The 19,592-nt window shown below is 40.1% G+C and overlaps 1 protein-coding gene across 1 annotated transcript; it reads left to right on the forward strand.

Moving 5' to 3' along the window:
• The first annotated feature begins 363 nt into the window (after nt 1-363).
• Nucleotides 364-18,583, forward strand: LOC126175268 (nuclear envelope phosphatase-regulatory subunit 1). The gene is made up of 4 exons (XM_049921921.1): nt 364-512; nt 708-779; nt 864-998; nt 18,026-18,583. The coding sequence occupies exons 1-4, from the start codon at nt 485-487 to the stop codon at nt 18,169-18,171; spliced, it is 381 nt and encodes a 126-aa protein (XP_049777878.1). The 5' UTR covers nt 364-484; the 3' UTR covers nt 18,172-18,583.
• Nucleotides 18,584-19,592: the final 1,009 nt, after the last annotated feature.

Genomic DNA, 19,592 nt, shown 5'->3' on the forward strand with positions numbered 1-19,592 from the left:
AGATGTACCAGGTATGTGAAAGCGAAAAATTGTTTAGGATTTACAATAACTAAATATAGCTGATGCTTACAATATGTATTAATAAGAATTTAAATTGATGAAGCGATTTTCAGTAAGTAACTTTTTATTAAGAGAAAACGGTAACTCTACTGAAAGAGAAAAATACAACGGTCTCTCTCGTTTCGTTGACTAGTATATCTGTATATTCCTTAGCTTTCGTTTACTTTCATTGAGAGCATGCCGTAAGTTTTTTGAGCACTTGTGGCTTGTATTTGTTCTCATGTTTTACGCATTACAATTCACATTATGATTATCTTGTTTACGCGTCGAGGAGAGAACTCGCTGCCGCATCTCAGTGATTGCTATACTGCCGGGATCACTGATTGCGACTAGTAACCAAAGATGTTAAAACCATAGTATCATGCGCTGTGAAGTCTTGATGTTTATTATTACTGTATCGTGGTGTTTTTGAAGTTTGTGAGTGATGTCCTTAGAACAGACAGCTTGTGAAGGTTAGAAAAACATGATATTTTCTTTAGAGTTTACGTTTACTTTTTCCATCTGCTACAAATACTTCTAAGCTTTCTTCCACGAAAAGAATAGCACCATACTCATTATTATCAAGTAATGTGTTCAGCGTGCTTGCGTGACATTTGCAGTGTGTTTATACTTTATAAGTGTTTATTAACATATCGTGTTATTAATAGACCTGAAAGCGTTTGAGCGGCGATTGACGGAGGTTATTGCTTGCCTTCAGCCGTCCACCATACGATGGAGAAGTATGTATAATTATCACTATTTTGCATTCCTTGGATCTGCACTACACATAACGTTTTTGCGTATGCAACTGATTTTTATTTCAGTCCTGCTGGCAGTGATATCCGTTTGCACAGCAGTGGGTGCATGGCACTGGCTAACGGACCCCGTCACAGCATCTGTGTCGTTTATGCAGTCTTTGTGGAATCATCCGTTCTTTACGCTTGCTAGCATTTCATTAGGTATGTGATTTCTACGACCAGTGTGTCTCAGTTCGACGTGGTTGCAGATAAATCAATCGTACTCAGAAAGTGTGGATCAAGCTTAAAAAGTAGAGGCTTCTTATGTTCCCAACAGACAATGTTGTCACCTTCTCTCCCCATCTCCCTCCCCCACTTACCCTCCCCCGGCCACACTAAAAAAGGTGTATATTGTTAATCCGTGTGATCCAAAGGTATATTTTGTAAGCATATGGTTTTTATAAGTTTGTTACATGTTTGAGGTTAAAAACATTAGATCTTTTTTGCCAAAAAATCAAAAATAACAATTTTAGGTATGAAATGAGATATTATTATTTCTTATATTGGTAAGATTTCACTTTGTGGAAAGCTTAATTAAATCTCTCTCTTTAAAGAAAAAAAATGATAAATTTATTTTTAGTTTTGACTGCTCTGTACTAGAGTATAACATTACCTCTCCTCTTCCTCTCTGCTGAAATCTGATTGTGGTGACAGAGAGATCTGTAGAGTAGCCCAAGGTGCTTGTGACTCGGCAAATCCAATGAATGTGAAAGCCAAATTTTTTGTGGTGACAAATTGACGTGCAGTGTAGCTTATTTTTTATCTTCATGCCATATTTAAATGCACTTTCCATAATAGAAACTGAAAGTGCTAAGTGGACATGTCTCAGAACATTTTAACTTTTTTTTTTAAATACAGACATAAACTATAAGACATGAAAGGGGTCAGGTCCTATTTAACTTTTACCGTGCTTTGTTGATGGGGAATATTATGTTCAGATTGAATGGCACCTTCAGTGGAAACACTGAAGATACCGTTACCACCTATCTGCTTTGACCCATGACAAAAATCAATTTCTAATATATGTAAAATGTGCACTGTATCAGTTCTTGTGATACCCTCTTTATTTTATTTATTTTTTGACAGTTTGCAATGGAATTGCATGCTATCAATCTAACCTACACCTCTGTCTATTTTACAGATCAGTGTGTCACTGAAATGCTCAGAAGCAGTAATATAGAAGTGAAATAACTACCTGAAAAAAATGCAGACTGTCTCTGGAGCTTATACAGTTCATTAATTATCTTATATTTTCGTGTTAGAACACTCACAAAAGCGTTTGCATGTTCTGCAAGTGGTGACGTTAAATTTCCCATTGTATTGTTACCACTTGAAGCATGTCACAGTCTGCTGACAACCAAGGGCTGGTCAAAACTCATAAATGCTTTTGTGACTCCTGTTGTAAGGAAATAAAAGAAGAAAATAATTGTCACAGTTCTGGTCAGTCTCTTTTTGTCCCCATTCATGACATCACACCTCACCACATCATTGTCACCTCTAAAAGTAATGTCTTAATTCCAAGCACAATTTGAATGATTAATTCTAGTGATGTGGACTGAGTCATTTTACATTCACATTAGTACACATTCCTATGTAAATACAGCTACTTGTTGACAAGTACACATTTACAAAATTGTGTTACATGACTGCTTGAGATAGGCCCATGAAGTCATGGCGCTCAGCCCACTCGAACTGTCTTTTTTGGGGGGGGGGGGGGGGAGGTAAAAAAAGGAAATACAGAGGAATAGGAGAGAGAAACAATTGTCAAGGAGAAACTTATTCATTTTGTGTGAAATTTAACTTTGCCATCAGTCAGACAATTTGTATCATTGGGTATGTGTCAGTAATTTTGTGTGGCAGCATTGTGCATACCTTTTCATGCTAAAGAGAATCTTAATGTGGAGTAATGAATGTAATTTTTTCTTTTTGTTTTGTGATCATGTGCATTTTTTTTCCTTTTGAACTGCAGCAGATCATTTACGATAGACCTCTTGAAATAATAAATATACTGTGAAGCAGTGGTCAAATTCCTAACTTCTTAAACAGATGCCTACAGTATGATTGTGGGTGAACACCAAATAATATTCTTACAGCACATTTTAGAGCAGCACAGACTTTCATTCTTAAAGACGAGCTACCCCAGATTCCATATGACAGTAGTGAATAAAAATATGTCGATGTACTGATTTGTCTCTCCCAAAATTTACAATGATTTGAAGTGCAAATGTGGCTGAACTAATTTGTTTAGGATTTCCAGTTTTTTTTTTTTTTTTTTTTTTTTTCTTCTCGTTCAAATTCTTCATCATGCGTTACGCTAATCATTTGTGTAGTACCTCTAGATGTACAAAACTGAACATGTTGTGTCTTTGTGAAATTGAGAGTGAGGCCATTTGCAGAAAACCATGCAATAATACTTTTCAGAATGATATGTACCATTTCTTCTCTTGCTGTATGGATGTTTAGATTGATTACAATACTGTAGTCGGGTCAGCCTAAGAAGATTCTTGACAGCTAGAAGCCCTGTTGCCACCTTGCAGCTCCATAGCCCTGTTGGGTGCAGGTGTAAATGATAATCTATGTACCTGTGGTGTTGGCATTGCCATAGAGACATTTCCAAAATTGTGTTACATGACTGCTTGAGATAGGCCCATGAAGTCATGGCGCTCAGCCCACTGGAACTGTCAAGGATCCTCTTAGGTCAGCTTGACTATGTCATCTTCAAAAGAATGACTTTGCTTGTCGTACACGAGATGGAAGATTGTTTACATATATGAGAAACAACAGTGGACCTTGATTGAGCCTTGTGAAACCCTATGATTTATCTCCAGTCAGAAGAGTTTTCCCTGCTTACATTGGTTGAATTATTAAGGGCACCTTTTAGCATTCTTTAGGTTAGTTATGACATCCATTTGTTAGCTATACCATAAATTCCATAAAATACCACATCATCTAGAGAAAATTGTGATTCATACAAATTCCTTAGATAGATCACAGAAAATACCAACTGGTCCTCTTCTGTCATTTAATGCTTCCAAAATTTGGTGAATGATGAAATTTTGTAGAATGATGTCATTAGTGAAACTGGCTGATAGTTACAGACATCTATTACTTTTCTTTTAGAGGGGCTGCTCAACAGTTGCATATATCACTCTCTCTAGGAAAGTGGTCAGAGGTGCTAGTGCATTACATATATCAGAAAACACAGTGGTTATTATAAGGGAACAAGTCTTTAGTATTCTGTTGAGAACACTATCAAATCCAAATGAGCTTGTATATTTGACAGAATATATAATTTTCTCAGTTGCATAAGGAGAAATGGGTGAGACATCCATATGATTCAGTTTTTAGAGTTGGTTTTTCAACATACTACTGTGATTTTTCTCTTAAAATGTTTATGTATTTTCTACTATATTTCAGAAATGGTTATTATACATACCTGCCTCCTATGACTGATCATTTAGAGCCCTTCCACTTAAATCATTATTGATAATATCTGATCTTCTGTGACTTGTTGTCTTATCTCTCCTTTCACTACATTCTATGGATACTTAAATAGCTGTCAGAATTACTTATTTCTAAAATAGTGTGCTTTTCTTCGATTTTTACTAATTTTTCTTCGTAATTATGAGTAGTTTTTTTTTCAGTGTGCAATTACTGAAGTGATCATGACAACAGATGCATTTCCCTTTTTCTTTCACAATATTCTTTGATGCATCTAGTGATCCATGATTTTTTTCATGACTGCTTTTAATTTCCTTTTTGATTAGCTTATATGGAAAACTGTTTTGAGATGCTATGAGTTTATCATGGACTATATTAAATTTTATGTCAGCATTTAGTTCCTTATAAATTTCATCACAGGCTGTCTCTTGTAAAAGATTCTTAAAAACATTTTTCCAGGTGTTGTTAATTATTCTGATTTCCACTGAGGAGTATCTGTATTAAGGCATTATAAATAAACTAAGAGAAGTTCTAGCAGAATATAAATAAATGAGACCACTGACTGAATAGCAGAGGCATTGATTTATTGACAGGCACACAAGAAACCGATAAGACTTTGATGGCTTGCAGAAAAAAAAAATCTTTAATGAGCTATAGTGCTCGCCTCCCTCCACACACCCCTGTACATCTACAAGACTAGTATGTGCCAGCTGGACACACAGTGAGTGTGTGTGTGTGTGGGGGGGGGGGGGGGGGGGCAGTCGCTCATGTGTAGATAGGTGGCAAAGTTTTGCTTGTTGACAACTCACTGCTTCTGCTATCTGGTGTGTGGTATCCTTCATACCAAAACTATTTACATTCCGTAAGGCTCCATCTAATTGTCCATCATAATCAGAGAGAGCATTTGTTATTGGGTATACAGTTACTGTTTGCTTTGAGCTTCATCAAAGAAAACATTGTCAGTTCGTCCTACTCTCTTTTATCAACCCTTGTTGGAAATTCAATTACTTATACCAAATTGTAGAATCCAAATGAGGGTTCTAAATCATTCTTTTATGTCATAATCATTTACAAAATCTGCACTGAAATCATCAAAGACTATTTACTGCTCACTGCTGTCTGACAGATAGTATGGTAAGGACTCTGTGTGCCACATAAATAATACAATATTTTCCAGTGGCACTCTGTCTACAGTTACAATGAAAAGTGAATTATTTTTAAGTATTCATTCACACACACACACACACACACACACACACACACACACACACAGACACACACACACCACCACCACCACCACCACCAGCATCACAAAACACCACCCCACACACTTCTGTGTGCTGATCACTATGAAATCTACTTGTGTCTGGTATGAACTTGTATTCTGTCCTAATATATGTAACAGCTCCTCTTTTTCCCATATCAGTTTTGCACGAATAAGCTACTGTGGTGTAATCTTTTATATATAACTTCTTTAATACTGTTGTTATGTTGCGCTCGCAAATGCACAGGATGTCTTACCTTTTAAGGGCTTTAAAATTATCCAGACAGACAAAAAGTTCTTCTGGTTTATTATTTAGTACTCTAATATTCTGATGAAATAACCTAACCTTACTTTTCTGTGCATTTCTTAGCATTTTATGGTGCTCTTCAGGGTTTTAACCTCTTTCTCAGGCATCAAGAGATTCAGGTAACTCATAATCATTCTTAATTTACTTCAAAACCATTGTATTGTGTGTTTCAATTTTACTCTGAAAAGTCAGATTTCCTATTGATAACTTTTTCTCCTTCTATAACTGTTTTTAATTGTGGTGGGAATTTGTTAATAAACTTCAATGTAACTCAAGGTCAAATTAATGAAAATTTTGATTTTCAAGTTTCAAAATATTTATCTTTGTATATTCAATAAATTGAAGGAAGTGTATGCTAGTATATTGATTAGCTGCATTTGTTATATACCAGACTAGTAACTGGCTGAGAAAAGCGAGTAATATCATAATTTGTGCACCAGTTGTGCCATAAATAAATTTGTGTTGTTAATCTGTGGAATGATAGTCACTTTGAAAAGGCTTGGAAGCTGGCAGACTTTTTATTATTATTCCTGTTAAACTAACATATAACAGCACTAATATCTCACTGAATTTTGATTCATTTTGTGGTTGTATTTTTATTTATCGCTTTTGCTGTTTGCATCATCTCTCTGCCAGCAGCCCCCCCCCCCCCCCCTCCCCCCTTGTGGGTTTGGAGGTTAGAATAGGCCCGCGGTATTCCTGCCTGTCATAAGAGGTGACTAAAAGGAGTCTCAAACGTTTTGGCCTATACGTGATGCTCCCCTCTCGGGTTTGACCTCCATATTTCCGAATTCTTCTGAAGAGCGAGCCAATTGGGGAAGGGCGCCTTACGTGGTGCATTGTGTCTGTCGTGCATTGAGACCTTTAGCCAGCTTTCTCGTTGTCGCATTGCCATCCCGCTCGTTCTCCATCTCTTGAGCGAGGATACATTCCTGGGTGAGATTTCCACCATGCGCTGTGCAATGTTGCTTTTTGCGGAGACGACGACCATGGACTTCCTTGCACCTAATATCCAGCACGGTAACCAGTTCATTGTGGTGGGTCCACCATGTACCCTGTTGATTGTAGCCCCCTGACAACACAAGGAGCGCTGCTGATGCCTGCGCCATATGCCAAGGAGTAGATGCCTATCTCCCTGGGGCATCGGGACTCCCTGCAATGGCTATCCTGCCAGGTGGCCCCTGCTAAGCCTGGGTGGCATCAGGGCGGATGACCCGCAATGAAGTGTGGTAGATCATCTCTTGCTGGTGGCCAGCTGCCAGCAGTCTCTAAGCATTCTCACGCTCAAGTCAACACTCAGAAATATGATCCCAAATTGTTCCCCTGCCTGGCCACACCGTGGGAGGAGTGTAAGTCTCAGGATGGCAGTGACACTTACTCACCCCTGTTCCTAGTTTGTACGAGAGCTGATGGGGATTCTTTCATGTCAACAAAGCCTCAATTCTTCGTAGAGCATTTAGAGGACAAGTTTGGGGAGGTGGAGGTCTTGTCCAAAATGCGCTCATGGTCAGTATTGATAAAAACGGCGTCCTCTGCCCAGTCACGAAGGTTTCTTGCTTGTGACAAGTAGGCGATGTTTCAGTTACCACCACACCCCATAAGAGTTTAAATATGGTCCAGGGTATTATTTTCCATAGGGACCTTCTTTTGCAGTCTGATGATGAGCTGCATGCCAATTTAGAGCGTCGAGGTGTTCATTTTTTTTTCAGTGCATTCATCGGGGTCCAAAAGATAATCAGATTGCTACTGGTGCCTTCATCTTGGCCTTCGAGGGTGATACGTTACCGGAGAAGGTCAAGGTGATGGTCTACTGCTGTGATGTCAAGCCCTATATCCCTCTCCCGATGCAGTGCTTTAAGTGCTGGAAGTTTGGCCATATGTCTTCCCGCTGTACTTCCATCCTCACATGTCAAGATTGCGGACGTCCATCACATCCCAATACTCCATGTGCACCGCCTGCTATCTGTGTCTACTGCGGAGAGCATCATTCACCTTGCTCGCCAGACTGCAGGATCTTACAGAAAGAGCGGAAAATCATGGAATATAAGACCCTGGACCGACTGACCTATACTGAGGCTAAGAGGAAATATGAAAGACTCCATCCTGTGCGAATGACTTCCTCATATGCCGCCACTATGACAACCGTGATAGCCCCATCAGTTCAGCGAATTCCAGTCGGCTCACTGAGCAATACAACTCTGCATGCCCCCTTGCCAATGGGGGACACTACCCACACTGTTGCTCCTGCACCACCTACCTCGGGACTAACACCCCCCCCCCCCCCCTCTCACCCATCAGGTATGTCCGTCCCCGCTTCTAAGCTGGAGAAGTGTCCAACTTCTTCGGCTCCTCTCACTCTTAAGGGGTCGCTTGGATCCCTCCCTTCCCAGGTTTCCACAAGTGGGAAGGATGATGCCTGGCAGTGGCATAAGTGCCCACAAGCAGTTGGTCGTAGGGCTTCGCGATCCTCCTCCATCCCGGAGACTGAATCAATGAAGCCCTCCCAGCCAGAGAAACCCAAGGAGCAGCAAGAAAAGTCCAAGAACAACTTGCGGTGGCACCCACCCCACCGCAACCTACAAGCTCTGTGTCTGAGAGTGAGGTAGAGATTCTGGCGTCCATTGAGGACCTAGATCTCACCGGACTCTCAGACACAACGGATGTCACTCGCACAGGTACTCAGTCGGTGGCAGCAGGTGACCTAGTGGCATAATCTGTCTCCTCGGTCCCTTCACGCCTTTCTCGGCCATGGACAATAGATGGGCTATGAATAAGGCTGACTGGGACTTGTTCACCTCCATTGCCACTATTGAGCCTCTTTCCAATGACACCATTGATGCGGTGGTTCACTCGGTCACCACCGGCATCGTTACTGCCGCAGAATCTGCCATTGCCTGTTCTTGTGGGACCCATTGGCGGAGGACTGTGCCTTGGTGGTCGCCTGAGATCACTGAGGCTATTAAAGATCGCAGGCGGACACACTAGTGTCATAAGCGGCAACCCTCATTGGAACACCTCATCGCCTTTAAACGGAACGGCTCCGTGCAGGAGCCCGCCGCCTCATTCGCCAACACAAGCAGGAGTGCTGGGAAATTATCGTCTCCTGTTCCTTCAGGCGGTCGTCCATTTTCCGCAACGGCGGATCGGGTCAGGGTGTACGATCAGATCGTGTCAGAGCTCTTCTCTCTGGGCTTGAGGTTTTCCCTCTTCCACCTCTTTTCCGGGCCCCTCTGCATATACCCCCCATGGTGTGTGCCCCGCCCATGGCTTCGGCTCGATTTGGCACAGGGCCCGAAGGATTCAGTCCCTCCTGAGGCCCTCAACCGCCACTTTCTTTCAATCCTTGCTGTGTTTCAAGTCTCTGACGTTGTCTATGCTGGCGGTTTCATGGTTGCTGGTTGTGTCGGTTGTGCTTTTACTTTAGGGCATCATTATGAACAACACTCATTGCCAGCTGGCTGCAGTGTTTTCATTGCTGAGCTGGTCACCATCTCTTGCGCCCTAGAGTATATCCACTCCTGCTTAGGTGAGTCCTTCGTTATCTGTAGTAACTCCCTTAGTGGTTTACGAGCTATCGACCAGTGTTTCCCTCGATCTCGTCTGGTGATGGCTATCCAGGAGTCCCTCCATACTCTTGCCCGTTGCGGTCGCTCCGTGGTCTTTGTGTGGACCCCAGGTCATGTAGCATCCCGGGAAATGAATGTGTTGACACACTGGCCAAAGAGGCTATCGGTGCCCCAGCCTTGGAGATTGGCCTTTTGGAGAGTGACCTCGGGTCAGTTTTGCGGCAGAAGGTACTTCGCACCTGGGGTGAAGAATGGCACACCCTTCCTTCACCCAACAAACTTCGGGCCAACAAGGAGGCTACTGGTGCGTGGCGCTCTTCCTTGCTGGTCTCTCACAAGGAGTCTGTTGTCCTCTGCCAGCTGCACATTGGCCACACCTGGATAACGCACAGCTGTTTATTATGCCACGACCTTTTATGTTGCTTTGAGTCAGCTTTGACTGTGGTCCACATCTTGTTGGACTGCCCGCTTTTAACTCCGCTCAGGCAGACGTTTGCACTGCCTGATACTCCCCCTGCACTTTTATCGGATGACATTGCGATGGCAGATTTAGTTTTGAGTTTTATTCATGCAGGGGTTTTTTATTGCTTGATCTAAGTGTTTGTCCTTTTTTGTGTTGAGTCTGGCATTTGGCCTACGATTTTAGACTGGGGTTTTTCGTGTGTTTCTTGGTGGTTGGCTTTTCCTTTTTTTGTTTCTATGATCGGCCAACCACTGTCACACTCGGTGTGATTTTAATTCCTTTTGTCTGGTCTCTGTCTTTGTCTTTCTTGTCCTGTGTCGTCTCTTGTCATCTCCATTGTTTGTTTTTATTCCTTGTGGGGGTTTCAAGTTCATGGAAAAAGGGACCGATGGCTCTAGTAGTCTGGTCTCTTCAATCCCACAAACCAATCCAACCAATTACTAGGCTTATAGTATAAAACTTAAAGTTTGTGTGTATAATTTAAAGCTGTCCTAAGTCAAATTTTAATTTGAAGACCACAGTGCATTACTAGGATCAGTATATCAGGCCAACAGTATTTCTAAACCTAGTGCTACCCAGGACCAGGTGACAGAGACATGAGATGATTGTGTAAATATTTCGTCAAGGAAGGCTCTGTGGTTATAGTAGGAGAATTGTGCAATAGGATTTTCAGAGGCCATGAGTACATTGTAAGAGTATGAGCTGGAACACAGGGTATCAAGCTCTCAGTTTTGCATTTGTACCTATTCTGAGCTGCCATTATTATCCTCATTTGAATTCTCATTTCAGGAGAGTTAATTCTGAGTTGAAAGTGCTGCTTATACCTGGGAAAGAGTCATACATTCTTAAAGTTCCTTTTGATTCTTTCGAGTACTTGGGATCGTACTAGGTATGTCCTCCACCTGAATGGGAAAGACAATCTCTCTCATTAATTTCTTTGATATAAATCTCTCAACTGCCATCAATATCATTTCTTTGAATTTAAGCCGAATCGGGTCTGCATTTACATAGTTAGTTTAGGAGTAGGCGTTGATCAGATTTTTTTCTGCATTCTTAAATAGTTTATTTTTGGTGAATTTGGATGTTATGGTGTTCGGTATTGTGACAGTGATCTTGTCACCAACCTCTGTATACTGCATGATGCTCCCCATTTGCTTATGCTTATTTTTTGCTACATTTTTGTCAGTATAAAATTTTAATTATCTGTACTGCATCACTATACTGGAGCACTGAGTAGATGAATCATCAAACTGATTTGATGTAATTTGTCTCCCTTGTGTGACACATTAGTATAGATGTGTTAAGTGTTACATGAATTAGTTTAGCATATCACTTATGTGTAGCAGAAGTGGGGAACGAAGGAGTAGCCACATTCACCAGGAGTTGCCATACATATATTAACATTGTTGTTGTTGTGGTCTTCAGTCCTGAGACTGGTTTGATGCAGCTCTCCATGCTACTCTATCCTGTGCAAGCTTCTTCATCTCCCAGTATCTACTGCAACCTACATCCTTCAGAATCTGCTTAGTGTATTCATCTCTTGGTCTCCCCCTACGATTTTTACCCTCCACACTGCCCTCCAATACTAAATTGGTGATCCCTTGATGCCTCAGAACATGTCCTACCAACCGATCCCTTCTTCTGGTCAAGTTGTGCCACAAACTTCTCTTCTCCCCAATCCTATTCAATACTTCCTCATTAGTTATGTGATCTACCCATCTAATCTTCAGCATTCTTCTGTAGCACCACATTTCGAAAGCTTCTATTCTCTTCTTGTCCAAACTATTTACCGTCCATGTTTCACTTCCATACATGGCTACACTCCATACAAATACTTTCAGAAATGACTTCCTGACACTTAAATCTATACTCGATGTTAACAAATTTCTCTTCTTCAGAAACGCTTTCCTTGCCATTAACAGTCTACATTTTATATCCTCTCTACTTCGACCATCATCAGTTATTTTGCTCCCCAAATAGCAAACCTCCTTTACTACTTTAAGTGTCTCATTTCCTAATCTAATTCCCTCAGCATCACCTGACTTAATTCCACTACATTCCATTATCCTCGTTTTGCTTTTGTTGATGTTCATCTTATACCCTCCCTTCAAGATACCATCCATTCCGTTCAACTGCTCTTCCAAGTCCTTTGCTGTCTCTGACAGAATTACAATGTCATCGGCAAACCTCAAAGTTTTTATTTCTTCTCCATGGATTTTAATACCTACTCCGAAATTTTCTTTTGTTTCCTTTACTGCTTGCTCAATATGCAGATTGAATAACATTGGGGAGAGGCTACAACCCTGTCTTACTCCCTTCCCCACCGCTGCTTCCCTTTCATGTCTCTCGACTCTTATAACAGCCATTTGGTTTCTGTACAAATTGTAAATAGCCTTTCGCTCCCTGTATTTTACCCCTGCCACCTTTAGAATTTGAAAGAGAGTATTCCAGTCAACATTGTCAAAAGCTTTCTCTAAGTCTACAAATCCTAGAAACGTAGGTTTGCCTTTCCTTAATCTTTCTTCTAAGATAAGTCGTAAGGTCAGTATTGCCTCACGTGTTCCAGTATTTCTACGGAATCCAAACTGATCTTCCCCAAGATTGGCTTCTACTAGTTTATTAGACATTAACAAATTTTGCATAGAGCAGCATCAGGGAGCATGTGTAGAAGTGGCCTTTCAACAATACGGAAATGATATTGCCACTCACCACGTATAGGAGACAGTCATACACAAGCGCAATGAAAAATAATGCTCGAACAGACTAAGTCCTTCATCAGACATAAAAAGCTCATGCACATTCACTCACTCTCTCACTCTAATAGTCTCCCCAATTATAAATTTACTCATTAATGAATTGTGCAGGAACCACCTGCCTGGAGAGGGTAGAGGTAGTAGTTTTTTTTTTAGTTCATAATTCTTTGCTACAACCATGGATGCTTGACTGACCACCCACAGTCTCTCGTGCCTTCATCATGAGATGATGACTTGTAAATGTTCTCACAGTAAGGAGTGCTGAATGAGGGATACCTTCAGTGAACTTCGTTCAACCTCCTTGGCTAGTGGGGTAGTGTAAGAGGGTCAAGTGGTGCCTTGGGTGCAGACCTGCAGGGGCAGAGTGAAGAGATGTCACTCACTTGCTCAGCAGCACCTGAACAGCTAACAAGCTCCTCTCTGGCTCTCCCAAACCTCCCATTAAGTTTTGGTCTCAGTGGCCATCTGTTCACTTCCCTATGTGCCATCAGTGTATACCCCTTTTTTCGCGGTTCATAGTATGGCATTTCAGATCTTTGTCACTCATTTGACCATCCTGACCTGGGTGTCCACTTCCAGAGCACTGATGCCTCTATGTACAGAAATTTGTCATAAATAATACATCATTTTATAATATCAGCAACACAGTTAATGGGTTGCCAGCAAATAATAAAAGTTTAAGTACTGACGAAGTGCCATTTGAAAGAAGCTTCAGTCAATATGTGTGTGTGTTGATCCCTGTTGGGTATTTTCATGAAACACGGAAGAGAAAGTTTAGAAAACAGGCATTTGCAGCTGACTGCAGAGTGATTCTACTGCTGCCAACTTACATTTACTGGGAAGACCACAAAGACAAGATGAGAAATTTGGACTTATAGACAGTCTTTTTTCACTTGTTCCATTTGAATGTAGAATAGGAAGGGAGAGACTAGTATTGGTACAACGTACCTTCCGCTTCGCCATACGACATACGGTGATTTTCAAGGTATTTATGTAGGTGTAAATATGTAAGCCTAAGGGATTTATTGGTGATCAAATCATTTTGCTACTTTGACAAATTTATTAATAAAACCATCTGTTTAATAATATCAAATAACCAGCAGAAAGCCATGGCGGTGGCCAAATATTTATTTATAGCTGTATGTCCACGCCCGTACCCCACAGCGTGTGGCCTCACGCTTAATGTTTATGATGTCATATCTCCTGAACTGTGAGTTGTACAGTAGTATAATTTTGATGGTATGTTCAGCAGTGTATGTGGAAAGCGTCAGCAAAATGTGTTGCGAATAGATGTAGTAAGAATGAAGTAATTGATTTTAATCTCATGCAAAGTGCAGACGTTTTTTATGCATATCAATGTTTATAATGTCACATCTCCTCAGTTGTGTGCCTTACAATGAAGTAATATCAAAGGTATATTCAGCAACATACGTGGATAGTGTCTGTGAAATTTATTGCGAATAGAGTTAGTTGCAAAGAAGTAATAAATTCAAACGTCATTCACGATGCACCAGTTTATGATGCATCTCATTGTTAATGATATACCTCCTGGATTACGTGTTGTACAATAGTATAATTTTGCAGATAACATTCAGTGCTGTATGTGCATACTGTGTGCAAAATGTGTCGTAAGTACAGTACTTAGTGAAGAAGTAATAAATTATAACGTTTTGTCTTGTGTAGTACATTTATTGCATGAACAGTGTAAAAGAAGTAACTGATAAACTTTTTTCCTTTCATCATTTCATGGGAGGTGTCAGTGAGAAAAAATTTTGTAAAGGTTTGAAATCGCACGTAAAGTTTATTGCGAGTCACTGAGGGCTCTCATTCTCAAATACTGGGTGAATAAAGTCTGGAAATACATGCAGGCAGCCTATGCTTCATTTTCATTTCTGCCCTCCACTTCTTTGACAGGTAGGGTTCTTACCCCCACAGCAATTGTTGCCTGAGGGTAAGGTATACTTCATCAAGATTGCTTGCAATTGGTCCAGTGGTTTAGGAGGAGATGTGAAAAACACACACACACACACACACACACACACACACACACACACACACAACCACACAAATCCACTTTTATAATATATATGGATGTATTATATATACATCTGACTTCTGCTCTCTTCATTGCAGCAATGTGGCCTGGTCAGTAAGTGTTGCAAAATTATCTTATGGATTGTAGTGTATGTACATTTGAATGTCTGTGCTAAAGTTGGTATGAATTTTGTAAAGATTTTTTTTGCCCCCCCCCCCCCCCTCCCCCCTCCTCATGTGCACTTCATTGACCCTCATTTTGAATAGTATCTGTAGAGGGGACATACACATATCTCTTCTTTTGTAAATTTTTTTGTCATAACATTTTGAACATGCATCCTGATTATTGATCTATGGAACAAAAAATATGTCTACTGTTACCTACTGGGCACAGGCCTATTAAAGATACAAAGCCCTTGACTTTGTCTGATGTACAATATGACTTACCAAGCCAGTTACATGTTAACCAGCAGTGTAAAGTAGATTTCGAACTACAGTGTAACTTGGTGTATTTCATTTACATAATTCATTACCAGAAGTGAAAGAAGATATATGCAAAAGAAAAAAAATTAGTAATGAATCTCAGACTTCTGTATTTTTGATCTGACTTTTACACACACACACAGCCACCGGTAGAATTACCAGTTGGACTTGCGTGTCTAACCCTCCCTCTTGCCTTTTTCGTAGTGGATTTATGATGGATGTATGTATGTATGTATGTACATTATATGCATCAAAATACTCGACAGAGATTTTTTGCAAAACAACTTCTGTGAATTTACCTGGTAATTTTAGTCATTCGTGATGGAAAGTATGTTGTATGTGTCTTGAACATGGACACTCAGCTATGCTATAGATCAGTTTTTTATTACAACTTTCATTTCATATTCATAATCTTTGGCTCTTGCCATCTTACAACCAAATTTTCACCTTTCGAGCTAAGCTAGACCTCAGGCTACACTATGGATTCGTCTCACTGCAACCGAGATTGTAATGGTTGAGAGGCACATAAATTGGTTGAATCATTGATAAGCTTTCATATGAATCATTCCTCTGAACTAACAAAATATACTTGTAGATAAAGACTATTAACTGACCAACGACAATGTAATGAGACTGAAGTTTCACTAGAGTGAGGGTTGTTATCAGTGACTGGAGTGAGTGAGGGGAGAAACTAAGCAAGGAGTGGGGGAGAGATAGTTGGAGGCAAAGGTGACTGATGGCTGAGAGGAAGGGGCAGTAAGAGCATGTTTTAGAATGAGTGAAGAAGTGTGTGGAGGCATGGGGACAGGTGGAGGTGGGCATGGGATATGGCTAGTGGAGATAGATGCCAAGAGGATTGAAAAGTATATTTACATATTTCAGAGAAGTTCGCACTGGGAGAGAGGGGTGGGAAATCCAGGTATCATGGATTGTTAAACAGCCATGGGGATGTTGTGCTCAGAAGTATTTTCTCCTATTGAGTAGTCAGCTCAACAGTTACCCACCGTTTGATGGTGGCCATTCATTCATGTGGATGATCGGTTGGTGGTCATGCCCACAGGAAAGGCTGTGCAGAAGTTATGGCAGAGTTGATATATGATATAACTAGCTTCACAGCTGTTCCTGCCTCTAATAGAATAGGATGTGCCTGTAACCAGATGAATAGGACAGTTCTTGCACCTGGATCTTCCGCAGTCGGCAAGTGATTGTCATTGGGTATGGGATAAGTTTGGTCCAGGGTTACCTCTGAATCTGTAAATGTCGAGCGTCTTACCCACAATCCTTCCCGTCTCTCCAAAAGTGGTATTTCATGCTAACACAGACTAAAAAATGTTGTGGTCAATATGTTTGCCACAGCTACTCCCAAACCATTGCCAGAGGACATACCATGCACAAGCCATCTCTCATCTCACCCCCCTCCCTTTTCCTCCTCCCAAAATACCATTTTCTCTGAATTACATAGGTGTCCTTATAATAAATCCTTGAAACTGATAATCCTCCTGACCTCAAACTCTGGCAACCTGTGTCCCCCACTCATTCTCATCAGTACCATCTTGCCCCCCATTTCACTCATTTTATACCCTCCCCCTGCACTCTATAATCTCTCTCTTCCTCCATTCTGTGTCCAATCATTCAATACCTCCTTCTCTCTGTGGTCCCCTTATTCCTCTGTTCCATCTCTCCCACCTCATCCGCTCCTCCACATTACTGTGCATCGCACAAAACTCCTTTGCCTGCACCAGTGCGAGATCACAGATTCCCATACCCCAGCCATCCTTGCCTCTAACTCTCCCTCTGACTCTCCCCCCCCCCCCTTTCTCCACGGCCCATCTTTTGTCCTCTCTCCTACTCCTTCCAATATAACCTCTCTCCCTAGTCAAACTGCAATGCCAATGCTATGTAGTTGGCTAGGATGATGCAGCCATGGGGGTGTATATGGATTCAAATAACTTGTGGGAATGCAAGCCAGGTAATGTCTTTGGCATACAGTGGCTGATGTGTGTGTGCCCCATCTGAATTCCTGCAAGTTATATGAATATTTGATATGCTAGGAGAAACCAAGTTTCACATCAATGTGTGTATTCTGTTATCTCTGAAGGAGGATTTATATGAAACTTAGCTTTTATGTGAATATTGACCACCCAACACCTCAAGTATATGGTGAGTTGTTACCATTATTACTTTCATTGTTCATATTCCATCAATGACTTTGCATTTTCACATATAAATAAATTTTAAATGTAAGTTGCCAGAACTATAATTTAATTTTACTTTTAGTGAAAAAATGTTACGTAGAACAACATACTGAGAGGAAAAAGTTATCATCATGTGATGAAAACTGTTTTTCAAAGAATGAAAAGTTTGACAGTTGAGCAAGCAGACATGTCAGCACACTATCTATGTTGAGTAATTATTTTAACATTTTCTTTCTCAAGTTAAGCTTTGCATGACAGAGGTGTGAAGCACTTTCAAAAATTAGTTTCTTACCTGGATAGTTTTACCTGATAAATATACTTTTGAAATTCTTTGTGAAACATTTCTTTTGCCTGTGTATCAAAGCTCAATCAGTATCATTTTTAAAAGTGACAGTAAGTGTCTCAAAAGTGATCAGCTCTGTGTAGTTACATTTAAATCCCCTACTGAAAAATCATATCTGTTTCATGAAATGTGCAATATAAAAAAATGAAGGATGAGACAAAAGTGCAAATAATCTAATCTAGCAGGGAAGCAATTTTTTTTATATTTTAATCTAAATAAAATAAATTTTATGGCAGTGCAGTTAATTATGTTGCTCATCCTTATAATTTTTGTGCTAAACATTATTAAATCACAGATAATTATGGGATATACTTACATTTGTTTTTGTTTCTGTTTTCAGTGATTCTGTTTTTCCTCGGCATCCATAAACGAGTGATTGCCCCATCCATTATAACAGCAAGGACTAGAGCAGTTTTGGGAGATTTTAATATGTCATGTGATGACACGGGGAAACTAATTCTAAAACCTCGGCCAACAGCTACCTGACTAGTTCCTATTGACAAAGACTGTTCTCACAGTGTTGGTGTTTTTTAGATGTGTAAAGTGATTCCCCCCCTGCTGTTGCCACTTGAAATGACTATACAAAATTGTAAATATTGCCTTTTAAAATAGATATAAACATAAGGACTGTGATTTTAGAAATATAATTTTGTGAAGGTTTTATGTTCCTTTTCATTCTGTAAACCAGAATTAATTTCAGCGTGACTCATCTGATATTTAATTCATGTCCAGAGAAAGAATACATATACCAAATCAAATTGTAATAGTCATTTTTTGTGTTTTACCTGTCCGGCAAAGAAACCATTTATTTGAAGAAGGTGTAGTGTGCAGTGACAAAACGGTGAATGATTGTCTTATTTATTTATAACATAGTACATATAACTCACTGTAAAATGGAGTGTGTGTCTAGTTAATATTTTTATCTCCCTTTAATTAGAAATCAAAACATTTTTTCCAGAAATGTTCAAAGATCGAGTTACATCAATGTTTCTGCTACGAAACATTACAGGAATGTTCATTGCATTTGTATGGAAATGACATTTTCAAACAAAAAGACAACAAACACAGCCAAATCAGTTTTCACAATTCTCATTATTCTTAATTTTTTTATATTAATTTATCAAACTTTTGTACGTCACCTGTAAAAAAGTTATTTAAATGTATTAATTTTAATTTCTATCAACAAAAATAATAAATTTGAAAATCTAATTGGATAGACAAAAATCTAGTCAACAAGTGGCAGCAGGAGCCAACACGTATAAAAGTTAAGGAAATGCAAGCTTTCAGAGCCAGTGGTTCCTTCTTCTGGCAGAAGGGCTGAAAGGGAAGGAAGAAGAATGAAGGAAGAGAACTGGAAAGATTTAGGAAATGGGTGAATTATGGAAAAGTCACCCAAAACAACAGGTCTGGGCAGGCTTACCGGATGGGATGAGAAGTCTTTTCTTCTCATCCCGTCCAGTACGTCATCACTGACCTGGGGTTCTGGGTGACTTTTCCATATCCTCCCCATTTCCTAAACCTTGCCTGTCCTCTTCCTTCATCCTTCTTTCTTCCCTTTCAGCCCTTCTTCCAGAAGAAGGAACCACTGGCTCTGAAAGCTTGCATTTCCTTAACTTTTGTACATGTTTGCTCCTGCCGGTGCTTGATGAGTAATTTTAATTTATGATTCATAGTAGCAATAAATCGAAGCAAAATGTGTTTACTGTTAAAGCATACAAAGCTCCTTTACTCGTATTCCAGCAGCGTTCTGCATATTCATTTTTATTCACAAATATTTTTGGGTGGTGTCATCATGTAGGATTTATGTGGAAATGCTTCTCTCCACCATACACAATTTTGCACTCTGCTGATATTTCTGTAAATGATATTCAGAATAGTATATCTTTGCACTCTTAGTTTCTAAAGTA

This window comes from Schistocerca cancellata, chromosome 3 (assembly GCF_023864275.1).
Source record: "Schistocerca cancellata isolate TAMUIC-IGC-003103 chromosome 3, iqSchCanc2.1, whole genome shotgun sequence".
NCBI lineage: Eukaryota > Metazoa > Arthropoda > Insecta > Orthoptera > Acrididae > Schistocerca > Schistocerca cancellata.

What these genes read in the sequence shown, in the direction of transcription:
- LOC126175268 (XM_049921921.1), top strand. Translation starts at nt 485, where the DNA reads ATGTCCTTAGAACAGACAGCTTGTGAAG. An exon ending in GTCCACCATACGATGGAGAA is followed by an intron (nt 780 to 863) that starts GTATGTATAATT and finishes TTTTTATTTCAG; the next exon opens with TCCTGCTGGCAGTGATATCC. An exon ending in GCTTGCTAGCATTTCATTAG is followed by an intron (nt 999 to 18,025) that starts GTATGTGATTTC and finishes TTCTGTTTTCAG; the next exon opens with TGATTCTGTTTTTCCTCGGC.